The 15,473-nt window shown below is 41.0% G+C and overlaps 1 protein-coding gene across 8 annotated transcripts in view; it reads left to right on the forward strand.

The window, feature by feature from the left end:
- LOC124594774 (leukocyte elastase inhibitor-like) overlaps positions 1 to 15,473 on the forward strand; it is a 193,857-nt gene that overhangs the window by 16,699 nt on the left and 161,685 nt on the right. For all 8 annotated transcript variants that reach the window (XM_047133174.1, XM_047133176.1, XM_047133173.1 and 5 more), the window contains exons 2-3: positions 6,090 to 6,176; positions 12,873 to 13,052. In XM_047133174.1, the coding sequence (XP_046989130.1) occupies positions 6,102 to 6,176; positions 12,873 to 13,052 (255 nt within the window). In that variant the 5' untranslated portion in view covers positions 6,090 to 6,101. The remainder of the gene's footprint in view (positions 1 to 6,089; positions 6,177 to 12,872; positions 13,053 to 15,473) is intronic.

Raw genomic sequence — 15,473 nt, forward strand, 5'->3', positions numbered from 1 at the left:
AGCTCATTTTATCGATGGTTTCACGGGTTAGTTGAGAAATATGAGGACGTGCGTTGTCTTGCTGGAGAATCACACCTCTCCTCTGAGATCCAAGACGCCTTTCTCTCATGTCTGGCTTCACCTTGTTTAAGAGCAAATACGAGTAGTATTGGCTGTTCACTGTATGCTGCTCTTCGAGATACTCACAAAAAACTGGACCTTCAGCATCCCAAAACACGGTCAACATGACTTTTCCTGCTGATGCTTGGGTTTTGAATTTTTTCTTGACAGGTGGGTTGGTGAGCTTCCACTCCATGCTTTGTCTTTTTGATTCTGGCTCGTAAGAGTGAACCCAAGTTCCATCACAAGTTAATTTTGTTGAGGAAGTGCTCACCTTCTCTTTCATAACGTTCCTTTAGCTCTGTGCACACTCTCAATGTTGTTTTCTTGGGTAGCCGCGTCAACTCCTTTGGGACCCATCTTGCACATGTTTTGTGGTACTTCAACTTGTTACAGATAATGTTTTTAACTGTACCAGTACTAACTTGAACCTTATCAACTATCATTTCCACAGTCACACGGCGGTCGGCACGAATAATGTCATCAGTTCGACTTTCAACTGAAGGAGTTGAAGCTACAACTGGTCGGCCAGAACGGTGTTCGTCAGTCACTGAGTCACGACCATTTTTGAACTGCTCTATCTGCTTGTAAAAATTTGCAACGATTCATACAACCTTACCATAAACTTTAGAGCTTTTACACTATATATTCACTGGTTTCACGCTTTCAGCAAGCAAAAAACGAATAACAGAACGTTATTCACCTAATGTGGACGTTTCAAGCAGACTCGCCATCTTGAAATGTATTTTTGATGTTATAAACAAAACAATGTTGATACATCATCTGATCAGGGCTCATCACAGTGATGCCAACTTAAAGCCATAAAAGTACCAAACTTGCCCTAGTAACAGTTTTTTCCCCAGACCAATTTGTCTCTTTAATTATTGATTGACCCTTGCACACAACTAGCTTAGCGCTCGCTGCTTCCCTCGCGTAGACTGTATGACCTGTGGAGACTTTTTGTTTTGCTTTTATTTAATCGAATTTTTATGTTGTTCACAAATTACAAAACCTTCTAAGTTTTTCACACTAATTAAGGCCGTGTAAGCATGGTATTTTCCGAATGTACTTCTGTTAGCAGGAGTCCAAGGTTTTTCTTAATCATGGTTGAAATGGTTCAAATGGCTCTGAGCTCTATGGGACTTAACTTCTGAGGTCATCAGTCCCCTAAAACTTGGAACTACTTAAACCTAACTAACCTAAGGACATCACACACATCCAAGCCCGAGGCAGCATTCGAACCTGCGACCTTAGCGGTCGCGCGGTTCCTGGCTGTAGTGTCTAGAAGCGCTCGGCCACCCCGGCCGGCTCTTAATCATGCCTTTTGCTTTCTTGCGGAGGTACTTCCATAGCAACTTTCATCTCCTAACAAATATTTCTTTACATCTAACCGACAAGTGAAATACCACTTTTCATAAGTTTAGCTTTAAAAGTTTTTTAATGTAACGAAATACTTTCTTAAAAAAGTTTCGTCCCCTATTGCACTCCCTTAGGCATTGAATTTCCAGGAACACTGATATATTTTAATTTCTAACGGAGAAGTCAAATACCAATTGTCATACATGCAGCCCTAAAATTCTTTAGTTCTTTAGTAATTGTTTATTTTCAAAAATCTTTCACCCATTATTTTACTCCCTTAATGACTGAATTTCCAGTAATACTGAAATACGCATTTTTTATTTTTTGATTGAGAAACCAAATACCAGTTTTCGTAGATCTGGATTCAAAATTCCCTTAATAGCGACATACTTTCAAAGAGCCTTTCATACCCTATCTCACCCCATTAGTAGTGGAATTTCACACAATCCTTTCTTAAACGCCGGCCGCAGTGGCCGAGCGGTTCTAGGTGCTTCAGTCTGGAACCGCGCTACAGCTACGGTCGCAGGTAAAATCCTGCCTCGGGCATGGATGTGTGTGTCGTCCTTAGGTTAGTTAGGTTTAAGTAATTCTAAGTTCTAGGCGACTGGTAACCTCAGATGTTAAGTCCCGTAGTGCTCAGAGCCATTTGAACCATTTTGAACCTTCTTAAACGATGCCTGCAATTTAAGACCCACATCCTCTCCAAACCTCAAGTTTGTATCCTTAGTGGTTTGGGCTGGGCGGTGATGAGTCCATGAATCAGTATGACCCTATTTCACATCCTTAGGGATTGAATTTCCAAAAACAGTGACATGCGTGTGTTTTATTTCCAACAGAGAAGCCAAATTTCAATTTTCACGTATTTAGCTTAAAAATGCTTTCACAATAAAATATTTTCATAAAAAAGATCTAGTTCCCTATTTCACGTCCTTATGGGCTCAATTTCCGAATTCAGTGAAACATAAATTTTGTAATTTGTAACCGAGAAGTCAGAAACTAATGTTCATAGGTGTAACTGTAAAAACAATTTAGTAGTTCTTTAATAATATATTTTCAAAAAAAGCTTTCACACACTATTTCACCCCCCATAAATTTGAATTTCCAAAAATGCTGAATCATGTATTTCTTTATTTCTGTCTGAGAAACCAAATACAAATTTTCATTGATCTAGTTTTAAAATTACCTTAATAGTGACATTTTAAAAAAAAAACCTATATCGTCTATTTCACCTCCTTAGGGATGAAATTTCAAAAAAATCCCTTCTTAAACGACACCTGCATTGTAAGATACACAGGTTCTCAAAATTTCAAGTTTCTATCCCTGGCGGTTTGGGCTGAGCGATGTTGAGTCAGTAAGTCAACAGGCAGGACATTGGATTTTGTATGTACAAGATGGCTGTAGGAGCACAGGCTGTAGACATGAAGCTCACGTAATATGGAAGTTTGGGTCTAGCCGTGTGTCGCACTCGCATAGCCTAATGCTGCCGGCACAGTAGCTCAGCGTGTTCGATCAGGGGGGGTTAGCTGTCCTCTGTAATAAAAAAAATGAGTGAATGAATCAACGATGAACTTGAACGCATGTCATGGGACGTCCGCCCCGAACAAATGCCACGAGCAATAACGAAGAAAATGAGCTCAGCGAAGGAAAAAGAAAATGGTAAGGCGGCTGCTCGCAAAAGCGGCAAAACCGGGTTCGAGTCTCGGTCGTGCACAAATTTCCATTGTTGTCATTCTATTATACAGCTGATGGTTGCCCGTATTCGCAACTCCGAATACATTTCATGTATCTATGGATTTTGTTTTCCGCAGAGATAAACCCAATTACCACTGAAACTTCCTGGCAAATTAAAACTGTGTGCCGGACCGAGACTCGAACTCGGGACCTTTGCCTTTCGCGGGCAAGTGCTCTACCATCTGAGCTACCAAAGCACGACTCACGCCCCGTCCTCACAACTGTACTTCTGCCAGTACCTCGTCTCCTACCTTCCAAACTTTATAGAAGCTCTCCTGCGAATCTTGCAAAACTAGCACTCCTGAAAAAATGGATATTGTGGAGACATGGCTTAGCCACAGCCTGGGGGATGTTTCCCTAATAACCATTGTCTGTGCCTATAATGTGTCGCTACATTTTAATTTTTCGTGGAAAGTGTAGTCCCTCACAACCTCACTTCACGTGGTAAACTGCTCAGCAGACAGCTCTCACAAGTTCGGCGCTGATGTGTAAACCATATGAAACGTCCCCTTAGGAAAATTTATGAATTACTGTGCTGATAAACCTCTTACGTTATTTGATTTTCAAACAGCTGAGCAGAACTAAACGTACTCAGACATTTCTCTCTTTACTTATTCTGATCAACACTAAACTGACACAATATTTTTAGCGCAACGCAATCTGACTTTCAAAAATCCCTACAAAAGAAAGGCCCTGACTAACAGTAACCTATACCTTTCATGAATCACTTACCTCACAAAAATCTTCGTTACTCGAACTACTGCAATACAGCGACCGCCACTACTGCCAGCTAAATAAAAGATTCTAACTACTGAAGGCACTAACTACTGATAGGCATAGTTAGCAAATGAAAGATTGTGATAGAGAACAAACAATGTATTTACCTTAATAATGTTCAAAAGTCATCATATATATCAGTTCATGATATCCAGTATTACAAATTTACTCTTTCAGATGGACACACGTCCAGTTCGTCCGCTCTCAAAACTATACCATCTCTCTCCCCACATCCACCACTGCTGCCGGCTCACCTCCAACTGCCCAACGCTACGCGCTGTTCAAATCCAACTGCCCAACACTACAGTAGCGACTATTCCTTCAATGCCAACCAGCCACAGACTTCACACAGCATAGTCAGTGATTTTCATATAGAGCGCTACGTGGGTTTACCAACATAAAAACCTAAACAGCCTACTTACAACCAAAACGACAAATCGTCATTGGCGAGACTTATACAAGGATAAAACCCCAGAGGCGGTGCACCAAACTCACCTGTCACGAGTAATCAATTCAAACAAAAATGTCACTTGTGTAATAGGGGCTTAAGGCGCCACATAGTCCTAGTGTCCTCCAGTACATAACATCGGTCTTCGAAACTTTATGCTCTGTTTCTCCTACAAGTCGATCTTCAGTTTTTCTCATTTGGGATAGTGGACTTTGCCCTAGTATTGTCAAACTGGCTGAACGCTCACATAAAGACGTAAAGGATTGTATTACAAGTCTGAATGTTTTCTGTGTTCTTGCTGAAAATGCTGAGTGCTGTAGCAACCTTGCGTGGCTTCGTTTGCATTTTCATCCACTAAATCCTTGAAAACACCCGAGTAGCCTCACTTGTGTATCGTGAAACTTGCCTAACGATCTTTGCCACAATAATATGTTTATGCAACCTATCTCCTTCGCCGAAATTCATAGCGAAGCTAGCATAATATTGAAACCAAAGGTAAATAATACTCTACAGTGCTTTTCGTACTACGCTGATGAACAAATTCTGATCTATCTTCATAGTTTTAGTTTATTTCTGCTTGCATTTCAGTAAATTAATTTGTCTTTGTCTCTTCGAGATGTAAAGTCCCATTGAAACTCATGCTTCTCTTGAACAATCTGGGGGAATGGTCTCCTTAAAGAATAGTTCAAGTATTCACATTGTTTATGGAAACTACAATTTATGTAAACCAAGACGCCCAGAAGCACATTCGAGTGAAATTTCAGCCGAATATGATAACAGTGTCTCAAGCACTGCGCAATATCTTTCGATTCCATCGCATCATTTTCGTTAATTTCAGCTGAATGAGAGTTGTCTGAATTCAGTGTTTATTACAGAAATGCGCATACGAGAAATGGGTCGAAAACACTCGGGAGAAGCTATCCAGTGTATAGGATCATCAACATAGGGTCACTAATACACCTATGGATAGATCATGTTGAACAACGATACAATAACCTTGTATAGCCTTTTCTAGCTGGTTAAATAACAGTCAGTGTTTCTCAGATTATCTGGACATATAATGTAATAATAGGAGTAGTAATAGTAGTAGTAGTAGTGGTTTTATTAATCGGTAGATCATTTTTACAAGGGTACTGGACATGAGATGGTATTAGAATTTGTAGTTTCCCAATTCCACATTCACAAAAATACCTTGTTGAAATTCATTTAACGTCACCAAATTTTTGCATTTACGACATTCTGCCCTGAGTACAACGTTTATTAATCAAATACAGTGGTCAAGACAATAGACTACTCATCCAGCAGGTAAAATACCTTGACACACGGTCAACACAGTCGCACTCAATGCGTCGTTTCAATTGCCTCACAGTGCGTCACTTCATTGCCTTCATTTTTCCTCTATCACCACCCTATAAGCCACAGTGTTTGTCCCCAGTATTTGTAAAGGTATACATTTTCCATTCTCCATTCGTATACTGAACTTAGTAAAACGAATACATACATCATCGGTAAGTTAATATATGTGGATTGTACTTGCCGAATATTATTCTTCTAGTTTTCCGTGTAACTTAACGTAATTCTCAGTATGGAAAGCATGTTTAGATAGAAATGTATTCGAACTGTTTATCAACTTCCTCAGTGCATTCTTATAATTTGTGTTCCTTTATTTTTGCAGACCGACGAAAAAATGGCAGAGGAAGTGAACGTCGCCCTGCATAACATATCTCAGGCAAATAATGTCTTTACTTTCGACATGTACAAGGTTGGTATCCAGGCAGTCCACTACACGACAGTATGGAGTCGTGCATTTTACTCTTTTGGAAAAGCTGATTTAGGTATAAGATCTACTGTGTGCGTTACCATTCCCTTATGATTATCATTTTTGTACCAGAAATAGTCAAATGAAAATATCTTACCACGTACATAACTAAAAGACGTGAAGAACTGATAAAAGTGCAGTTCCCTATCCAAACCATCAAGCATAAGAAACCATAAGGTCTTTTTATAGGGGAATTTCAAATTTTCGTGCTTTTCAGCATATTAGAATGTAACTAGTTCTGTTTGAAAGATAGGCGAAATTTTTTCATATATTCAACAGGTAAGTCGTATTAAGTGTGATCTCTGACAGTTTTCAAAACTTATTTCATTACATTGGTTTCACCAAACGCTGCCATAGTTACCAGTTAACTGGATATTCTTTCACGTTATATGTTACCTAACGTACACTAAAACAAGTAGTAGCAGATTACTGTTTATGAGTTTCATAAAAAAAGATGACGAAGAAATTGAAGAAATGTATGATGAGATAAAAGAAATTATTCAGGTAGTGCAGGGAGACGAAAATTTAATAGTCATGGGTGACTGGAATTCGACAGTAGGAAAAGGGAGAGAAGGAAACATAGTAGGTGAATATGGACTAGGGATAAGAAATGAAAGAGGAAGCCGTCTGGTAGAATTTTGCACAGAGCATAAATTAATCATAGCTAACACTTGGTTCAAGAATCATAAAACAAGGTTGTATACATGGAAGAAACCTGGAGATGCTAAAAGGTATCAGATTGATTATATGATGGTAATACAGAGATTTAGGAACCAGGTTTTCAATTGTAGGACATTTCCAGGGGCAGATGTGGACTCTGACCACAATCTATTGGTTATGAACTGTAGATTAAGACTGAGGAAATTTCAAAAAGGTGGGAATTTAAGGAGATGGGACCTGGATAAACTGAGTAAACCAGAGGTTGTACAGAGTTTCAGGGACAGCATAAGGGAACAATTGACACGAATGGGGGAAAGAAATACAGTAAAAGACGAATAGATACCTCTGAGGGATGAAGTAGTGAAGGCAGCAGAGGATCACGTAGGTAAAAAGACGAGGGCTAGTAGAGATCCTTGGGTAACAAAAGAAATATTGAATTTAATTGATGAAAGGAGAAAATATAAAAATGCAGTAAATGAAGCAGGGATAAAGGAATACAAACATCTAAAAAATGAGATTGACAGGAGGTGCAAAATGGCTAAGCAGGCATGGCCAGAGGACAAATGTAAGGATGTAGAGGCATATCTCACTAGGGGTAAGATAGATACTGCCTACAGGAAAATTAAAGAGACCTTTGGAGAAAAGAGAGCCACTTGTGTAAATATCTAGAGCTCAGATGGAAACCCAGTTCTAAGCAAAGAGGGGAAAGCAGAAAGGTGGAAGAAGTATATAGAGGGTCTATGCAAGGGCGATGTACTTGAGGTGGACAATATTATGGAAATGGAAGAGGATGAAGATGAAGATGAAATGGGAGATACGATACTGCGTGAAGAGTTTGACAGAGCACTGAAAGACCTGAGTCGAAACAAGGCCCCGGGAGTAGACAACATTCCATTAGAACTACTGACGGCCTTGGGAGAATCAGTCCTGACAAAACTCTACCATCTGGTGTGCAAGATGTACGAGACAGACGAAATACCCTCAGACTGCAAGAAGAATATAATAATTCCAATCCCAAAGAAAGCAGGTGTTGACAGACGTGAAAATTACCGAACTATCAGTTTAATAAGTCACAGCTGCAAAATACTAACGCGAATTCTTTACAAACGAATGGAAAAACTGGTTGAAGCAGACCTCGGGGGAGATCAGTTTGGATTCCGTAGAAATGTTGGAACACGTGAGGCAATACTGACCTTACGACTTATCTTAGAAGAAAGATTAAGGAAAGGCAAACCCACGTTTCTACCATTTGTAGACTTAGAGAAAGCTTTTGACAATGTTGACTGGAATGCTCTCTTTCAAATTCTGAATGTGGCAGGGGTAAAATACAGGGAGCGAAAGGCTATTTACAATTTGTACAGGAGCCAGATGGCAATTATAAGAGTCGAGGGGCATGAAAGGGAAGCAGCGGTTGGGAAGGGAGTGAGACAGGGTTGTAGCCTCTCCCCGATGTTATTCGATCTGTATATTGAGCAAGCAGTAAAGGAAACAAAAGAAAAATTCGGAGTAGGTATTAAAATCCATGGAGAAGAAATAAAAACTTTGAGGTTCGCCGATGACATTGTAATACTGTCAGAGAGAGCAAAGGACTTGGAAGAGCAGTTGAACGGAATGGACAGTGTCTTGAAAGGAGGATATAAGATGAACATCAACAAAAGCAAAACGAGGATCATGGAATGTAGTCGAATTAAGTCGGGTGATGCTGAGGGAATTAGATTAGGAAATGAGACACTTAAAGTAGTAAAGGAGTTTTGCTATTTGGGGAGCAAAATAACTGACGATGGTCGAAGTAGAGAGGATATAAAATGTAGCCTGGCAATGACAAGGAAAGCGTTTATGAAGAAGAGAAATTTGTTAACATCGAGTATACATTTAAGTGTCAGGAAGTCGTTTTTGAAAGTATTTGTATGGAGTGTAGCCATGTATGGAAGTGAAACATGGACAATAAATAGTTTGGACAAAAGGAGAATAGAAGCTTTCGAAATGTGGTGCTATAGAAGAATGTTGAAGATTAGGTGGGTAGATCACCTAACTAATGAGGAGGTATTGAACAGGATTGGGGAGAAGAGAAGTTTGTGGCACAACTTGACTAGAAGAAGGGATCGGTTGGTAGGACATGTCCTGAGGCATGAAGGGATCACAAATTTAGCATTGGAGGGCAGCGTGGAGGGTAAAAATCGTAGAGGGAGACCAAGAGATGAATACACTAAGCAGATTCAGAAGGATGTAGGTTGCAGTAGGTACTGGGAGATGAAGGAGCTTGCACAGGATAGATTAGCATGGAGAGCTGCATCAAACCAGTATCAGGACTGAAGACCACAACAACAACAACAAAAAAAGATTTAATGTCATTCTTTCAAAGCCAGTTCTTCTCCACCATTTAAGTAAAGGCGTAACATCTATAATAAGTACCTACGTAGTGCTGGTAGAAAATTATAAAGCGGCGCCCACGTAATCTATTCTGCGAAACTGCGTGGAAGACATTTACGGTGCTTCAAAATTACGTTTTGGGCGCGTGTAAGCTATTAAGGCCGCGCAGTTTTCAGAAGGAACTATAATACATCATTATCTGCGAAAAGTGGTGAACGCCCATAAATAATATGGGGCTGCTTCCTCTTGGACCAGCTACAGCCGCGGAGACCTGTTATTAACTGTCATTAACTACAAGAAAGCCCGAGTCGTATTATATGCGAGCGAGGTGGCGCAGTGGTTTAGACACTGGACTCGCATTCGGGAGGACGACGGTTCAATCCCGCGTCCGGCCATCCTGATTTAGGTTTTCCGTGATTTCCCTAAATCAGTCCAGGCAAATGCCGGGATGGTTCCTCTGAAAGGGCACGGCCGACTTCCTTCCCAATCCTTCCCTAATCCGATGAGACCGATGACCACACCGTCTGGTCTCCTTCCCCAAAACAACCAACCAAACGTATTACATGCGAAGATCAGAGTCGCTCGCCCGAAATTTAAATTTCGCTGGCTAGGCTAAGAAACGAGAAACGAATAACTCATGGTCTAACCATTTGCGTGATGTGAGTTTGGTAAGTCATCAAATAGCGTTCTGCGTCTGACTCCGCGAAGGAAATGCAATATTTTAGCGCTGTACAATCTTGTTCCGTAGTAGAAGGCACTTCCACGTGTACCGAAATCTGAAACATACCAACCATCTGAATCACACTGCTATTATCTGAACGTTTCATCATAGCATCCGGACCGTGTGACGCGTTTAGCTGACCTTTACAGTACAGTCAGTGAAACAGAACGTTCGGCATCCATATCTCATTTCTCGGAAGTTTTGTGCGACTTCAGGCGTAGCGCCCTACCGATTCTGCAAGACCTACGACAAACGCAGTTAAGAGACATTAATAGTCTCTAGACCTTTGGCCTTTAAACCATTTAAAAGTACCGTGACAGTTTCTCATAAAAAGTAAGGTCACTGAACGTCGCTGTTTTTTTCGAAACAGATAACTGTATCCCCACTGCATGTGTGCATACGTCAATATGGCTCTGCCAACGACTGAAATGTACTTAAATACACACTGGCTCCTTTAGAAAGAGTTAAGAGCTGTGCTCTACTGCAGTTCATCTAAACATTCCTGTGACACAAGTCAGACAGCGGTTGTGTGTGTGTGCCCTGCTGGGTAGAATCCCTTATTTCAGGGATATCCTCCGTCACCGAACTGGGAGCTCTCCATTCGGGTTTCTTACCACTCATGTACTATGTTTCGCATAATGTTGGTCTGGATTCCATCCTGCTTGGCAGCAGCTTTGCAAGAGCCAGTACAAACGAAGCTCCTACAGGCAGAGAGCGAAACTGTACTTCTCCGTTTTGATGGTTGTCCCACCTGTCCTTTTCCTCTAAAGTCGCAGCGGCAAGCTAGATCTTGCGCTTCTGTGTCAGGGACTGAAAAATATCGTCCTACCATTATCTGAGCGATGTCTGCGGAAGTTGTTCGAAAAAATTCTTTCCTAAAGACACCTGTTTTTGTGAATATTTTCGCCTAAGTTTTTCTGAATGGTTTTCACATCTTCGTGCATCTTATGGACGAGAAACTTCTTCTGTGGCCTATTGTTGCCTTTACTTCGTGATTTCGTCATTGCTACGTGAAAGGCTGTGAGGTTCTCTGCATGTGGTCGCTATTTGTGCCAATGCCGAACCCACGCCAGCCCCCAAGTGAACATCAACAATCGTCCGTGTAGCGTGGAACAGACAGCAGTTTGTGAGGTATGCTTCAGCAGCATAGTATGCCACGCTTCTAACGTTATGAAATCAGTGCAGAACGCTGTGTTCAGAAATATCCAGTTAGCTGTACAGTGTCAAGTTTCTTCGCATTGAGCAACGACTGAGAAGCCAGGGGAGCATAGAAATAGTTCTGTGAGAGACGATAGTCGTATTTAAGTGCTGAGGTGCTCACGATATTCGGTAGTTACGAAACATAACAATCCTGACATTACGAGAGATTGAGTGAATGTACCCGCGGCACAGGTGGACATAGGATCCGAAGAACAACTTGTGTGTTCTTCTACAAAGAATACATGTCGTGGAAGAGAGAAATGATAATGGTTAGAGTGCTTGTTGTGGTGCTAAATTAGGGAAGTTGATTGTTCCGAGAGATGGAATTTGCATTTTTATGTCAACAGCGTAGATATTGGTTACTACGGGTTAGTAGAAACAAGTGTGGCGTGATAGGAATCGTTCCCACTCATGGCCACCATTTTGGGACTACGCCAATGATATCATACCCTCAGTGGAAACTGCATCCGATCAACATGAGGATGTTTATGGTCCATCAGCTGTCTTGCTGCATTTTCTGAAGTTTTCTAGCGCCTGCACACAGACTGGAGCTCTTTGATTGTGAAACAAACCACGTAATGAAACGTTTCGGATACTTTGGAGGCATCCAAGCTTGCAGCACTTTGTGTGTCTGCGAGGCCTCTCTATGCAGTAATGGGAGAAGTGTTGGTTTTTCTACCATACATGGTAGCCTTGTTGTCTATCTGTAGCAGCTTGCTTATTTTCTCTGGCAGGGATTACTTATATCAGTTCAGGTGAAAATTAATTCTGAAAGGTAGGCAGAATTGTAGAAAACTAGTAAGTAGTTTGTAAGTCAGATGGCCTCCTTTAACTTCCATGGAAAACTGAACGATCCTTGATTACATTAAATTCAGTGCAATCAGCTCGATTATCGATTAAAATAGTGTGTTACAGCGAAACCTATAAGAAACGTCTGTTGTATACAGAACTTGCTTGAACTTAAAAATAGCTTTCACATCTCAATCTAAGGAATACAAGTACAAAATATTCCTTGGACTGAAGTTAACGATTCGGGTGCAACAGCGGTTTGGTTCTAGGTATGTCTCAGCCTCCTTTCATCTTCAATTTACAGCTTTAAGCCATTTTAAAAAGAATTTTTCTATGCACTCTCAACTAAATAACGGGTGGTACAATGTGTAACTTGAAAAGTAATGGAACTTTATGAAAAGAAACAAATGGCGAACATTAACGACCAAGGTTGTCACAGTCTATCGCGTTGAATGTATTATCTGATACATAATAATTTCGATGATATTATAAGAAAGTGCCAATCAGATATATTAATTACATAAACTTCTTATTCACGAAGCACTTAGAAACAATTACTTTGATTGCAAATAGTTTTCTGATTCAGCGTTTCAGATGCTCTTACTTACCATTACTGTATATTAATTATGTAGAAAAGTTACATAATTTTCTGTCCTCATTACAATTGGACCATCAGAATGCTTTGTTGTTGCTCGCTATCGATGGTGATGGCATAATTCATTCATTCCATTCTAATTCTAACGATCTCTACGAAGATATTTAGGTTTCACAGCCTTAATTTCTCTTAGCAGATAAATGTTATTGTATTAGTGCAGAGCATGAACTACAAACGAAATATACTACTGTATCTAAAAACTGTCTGAAGAAGAATAAATTGTGACACAAGTATTCATTTTCAGATTTTGGCGGCGGAGCCTGGAAACTTGTTCTTCTCTCCTATCAGTATACAGGTAATACTCGCGCTCACATTCCTTGGAGCCAAAGCCAATACGGCCAAACAGATTGCCAGAGGACTGCGTCTACCTGAGGACACAACTGTCGTTGAAGATGGTGTTGGGGCTATAATGAACAGATTACAGGTGAGTAAAGGTTGTGTAAGGGACCAAGGCACGTAGAAGGGATTCCTTATTCGTTAATATCAAAAGAACAGAAATCATTTCGTTTCTACATCCACATCCATACTGCGCAAGCGACCTGACAGTGTGTGGCGGAGGGTACTTTGAGTACCTCTATCGGTTCTCCCTTCTATTCCAGTCTCGTATTGTTCGTGGAAAGAAAGATTGTCTGTACGCCTCTGTGTGGGCTCTAATCTCTCTGGCTTTATCCTCATGGTCTCTTTGCGAGATATACGTAGGAGGGAGCAATATACTGCTTGACTCCTCGGTGAAGATATGTTCTCGAAACTTCAACAAAGTAGTTTTTAGTTGGATTCTTGACACACGTTTAACGATATTATCTCTGTAAATTTGGTTTCAGTGATAGCCAGTGAGACAACTTGCTTAGTATGGTAGAGGCAAAACTTATAAATTTTCGTTCCTAGGGCGACAACAAGTGCGTGCTTGCATTTTCTTTCCGGTGTTCAACGGCTTTTTTGAATATCACATACTGACCTTAGAATCTGCCTTAGAGTCTGCTTTATTGAGCATTTTTTATTAAATGTCGTCGAATCACAGCTTTCGTAGGCCTTCATGTATACAGGTATGCAACTCCGGCTTACAGGATCTGGCGAGTAGACATGTTACCAGCATCACTGCCTTAGCCAGTATCTGTTCAGGCAAGGGACCCACACACACTGGTGTCCAAAATTAAAGCAACAAACAGAAAATTTGTAAGTTTACCTTTTTTTGGCCACAAAACAGTTTATACAGGTGATAACAAAGTAGAAACAATGTAAAGAATACAGAACGTAAACAACTGCAAGATGCGTAACAGTAGACGGAAATGTTCTTCGTTTTTTCCATCTTAACAGATTTACACACACATTTCGACAACTGGGCTGTGACCACCTCTGGTAACAATGTAGGCCTTGACATATTGTAACCTCCCAACAAAATAATTCAAGTGTAACCTCTCCACAAAATTCATTCACATTTAACCTCCCCACAAAATTCATTCTCATTTAGTGTAACCTCAAAACAGAAAACTTCCTAAACCTCTCAACAGTAATAATTATAATTATGTCGTTCACATTCAGTGTAACGTCCCAACAAAATAATTTCCGTAACCTGGTAATAATACAATGTAACTAACCTCTCAATTAAATTGTCGCTCACTTATAACTTTTCAGTAACTGATTGTGAATTTAAACTGGTGAATTTTGGACGTCAGCAGTGCTGCGTCATGGCCCTGAAAGATCATTCTGAATAAAAAAAAAGAAAAATTCTTACCTCAATGAAGTCGCCGGCGGCGGCGGTGGTCTAGCGGATCTAGGCGCTCAGTCAGGAACCGCGCGACTGCTACGGTCGCAGGCTCGAATCCTGCCTCGGGCATGGATGTGTGTGATGTCTTTAGGTTAGTTAGGTTTAAGTAGTTCTACGTTCTAGGGGACTTATGACCACAGATGTTGAGTCCCATAGTGCTCGGAGCCATTTGAACCATTTTTTGATAACGCATACATATCTGCTCTTACAATAAAATTTTCTAGCACAGCCCTGTGCAATGCTGGCCGATAGATTTGTCATTTATGAAAGGAAACTACTGATTTGTCTTTTGTAATAATCGGGATGATCATGGATTGGAGAAATTAGTAAATTCTTTAAATTGAAATGAGTGGTTGTTAAAAGTTACTTTTTATGAGAAAGATTATCATCAGGACATTTTTAAAACATTTACATGGGACTTGAGATAACATTACTAGATATGCGCGAGGCTGCTTTTTACCTTATACAATAATACTCAGGCTCCGGCATCGCTGCACCGCGACCCACCCAGCCAACACGGTACACCAGACCAGACCAGAGCAGACAGCTCACTAGCAACAACTTACTGCTACAGCTACACAGTTCCTACTGCAGTCAACACTGCTTTCTGGTCAGAGATTCTCTTATACCTTGCATATCGCAGGCAGCGCATGAGCAATACATCGAAATTACATCTGCTCGGACCTCTTACAGTACGTGTGTGAATTCCTAAGGGGCCAAACTGCTGGAGTCATCGGTCCGTATACTTATACACTACTTAAACTAACTTTTGCTAAGAACAACACACACACCCATGCCCGAGGGAGGACTCGAACCTCCGGCGGGAGGGGCCGCGCAATCCGTGACGTGGCGGCCCAGACCGCTTGGTCACTACGCGCGGCACAGACCTGACAGCGGCAGAGCATACAGTGAGTGAGCAACGCCTTCAGTGTCATGTTGAGGCAATAACGCCCATTCTTCCTGCGGAGGTGCTCGTAAGTCTTAGAGAGTGGTTGGTGGATGCTGACGCGATGCAACCCGTCTCCCTAGTGCATCTCACACAAGCGCTATGGGATTCGAATCGCAGAGCGAGAAGGCCAC

The sequence above is a fragment of the Schistocerca americana genome, chromosome 2 (genome assembly GCF_021461395.2).
Source record: "Schistocerca americana isolate TAMUIC-IGC-003095 chromosome 2, iqSchAmer2.1, whole genome shotgun sequence".
Classification (NCBI taxonomy): domain Eukaryota; kingdom Metazoa; phylum Arthropoda; class Insecta; order Orthoptera; family Acrididae; genus Schistocerca; species Schistocerca americana.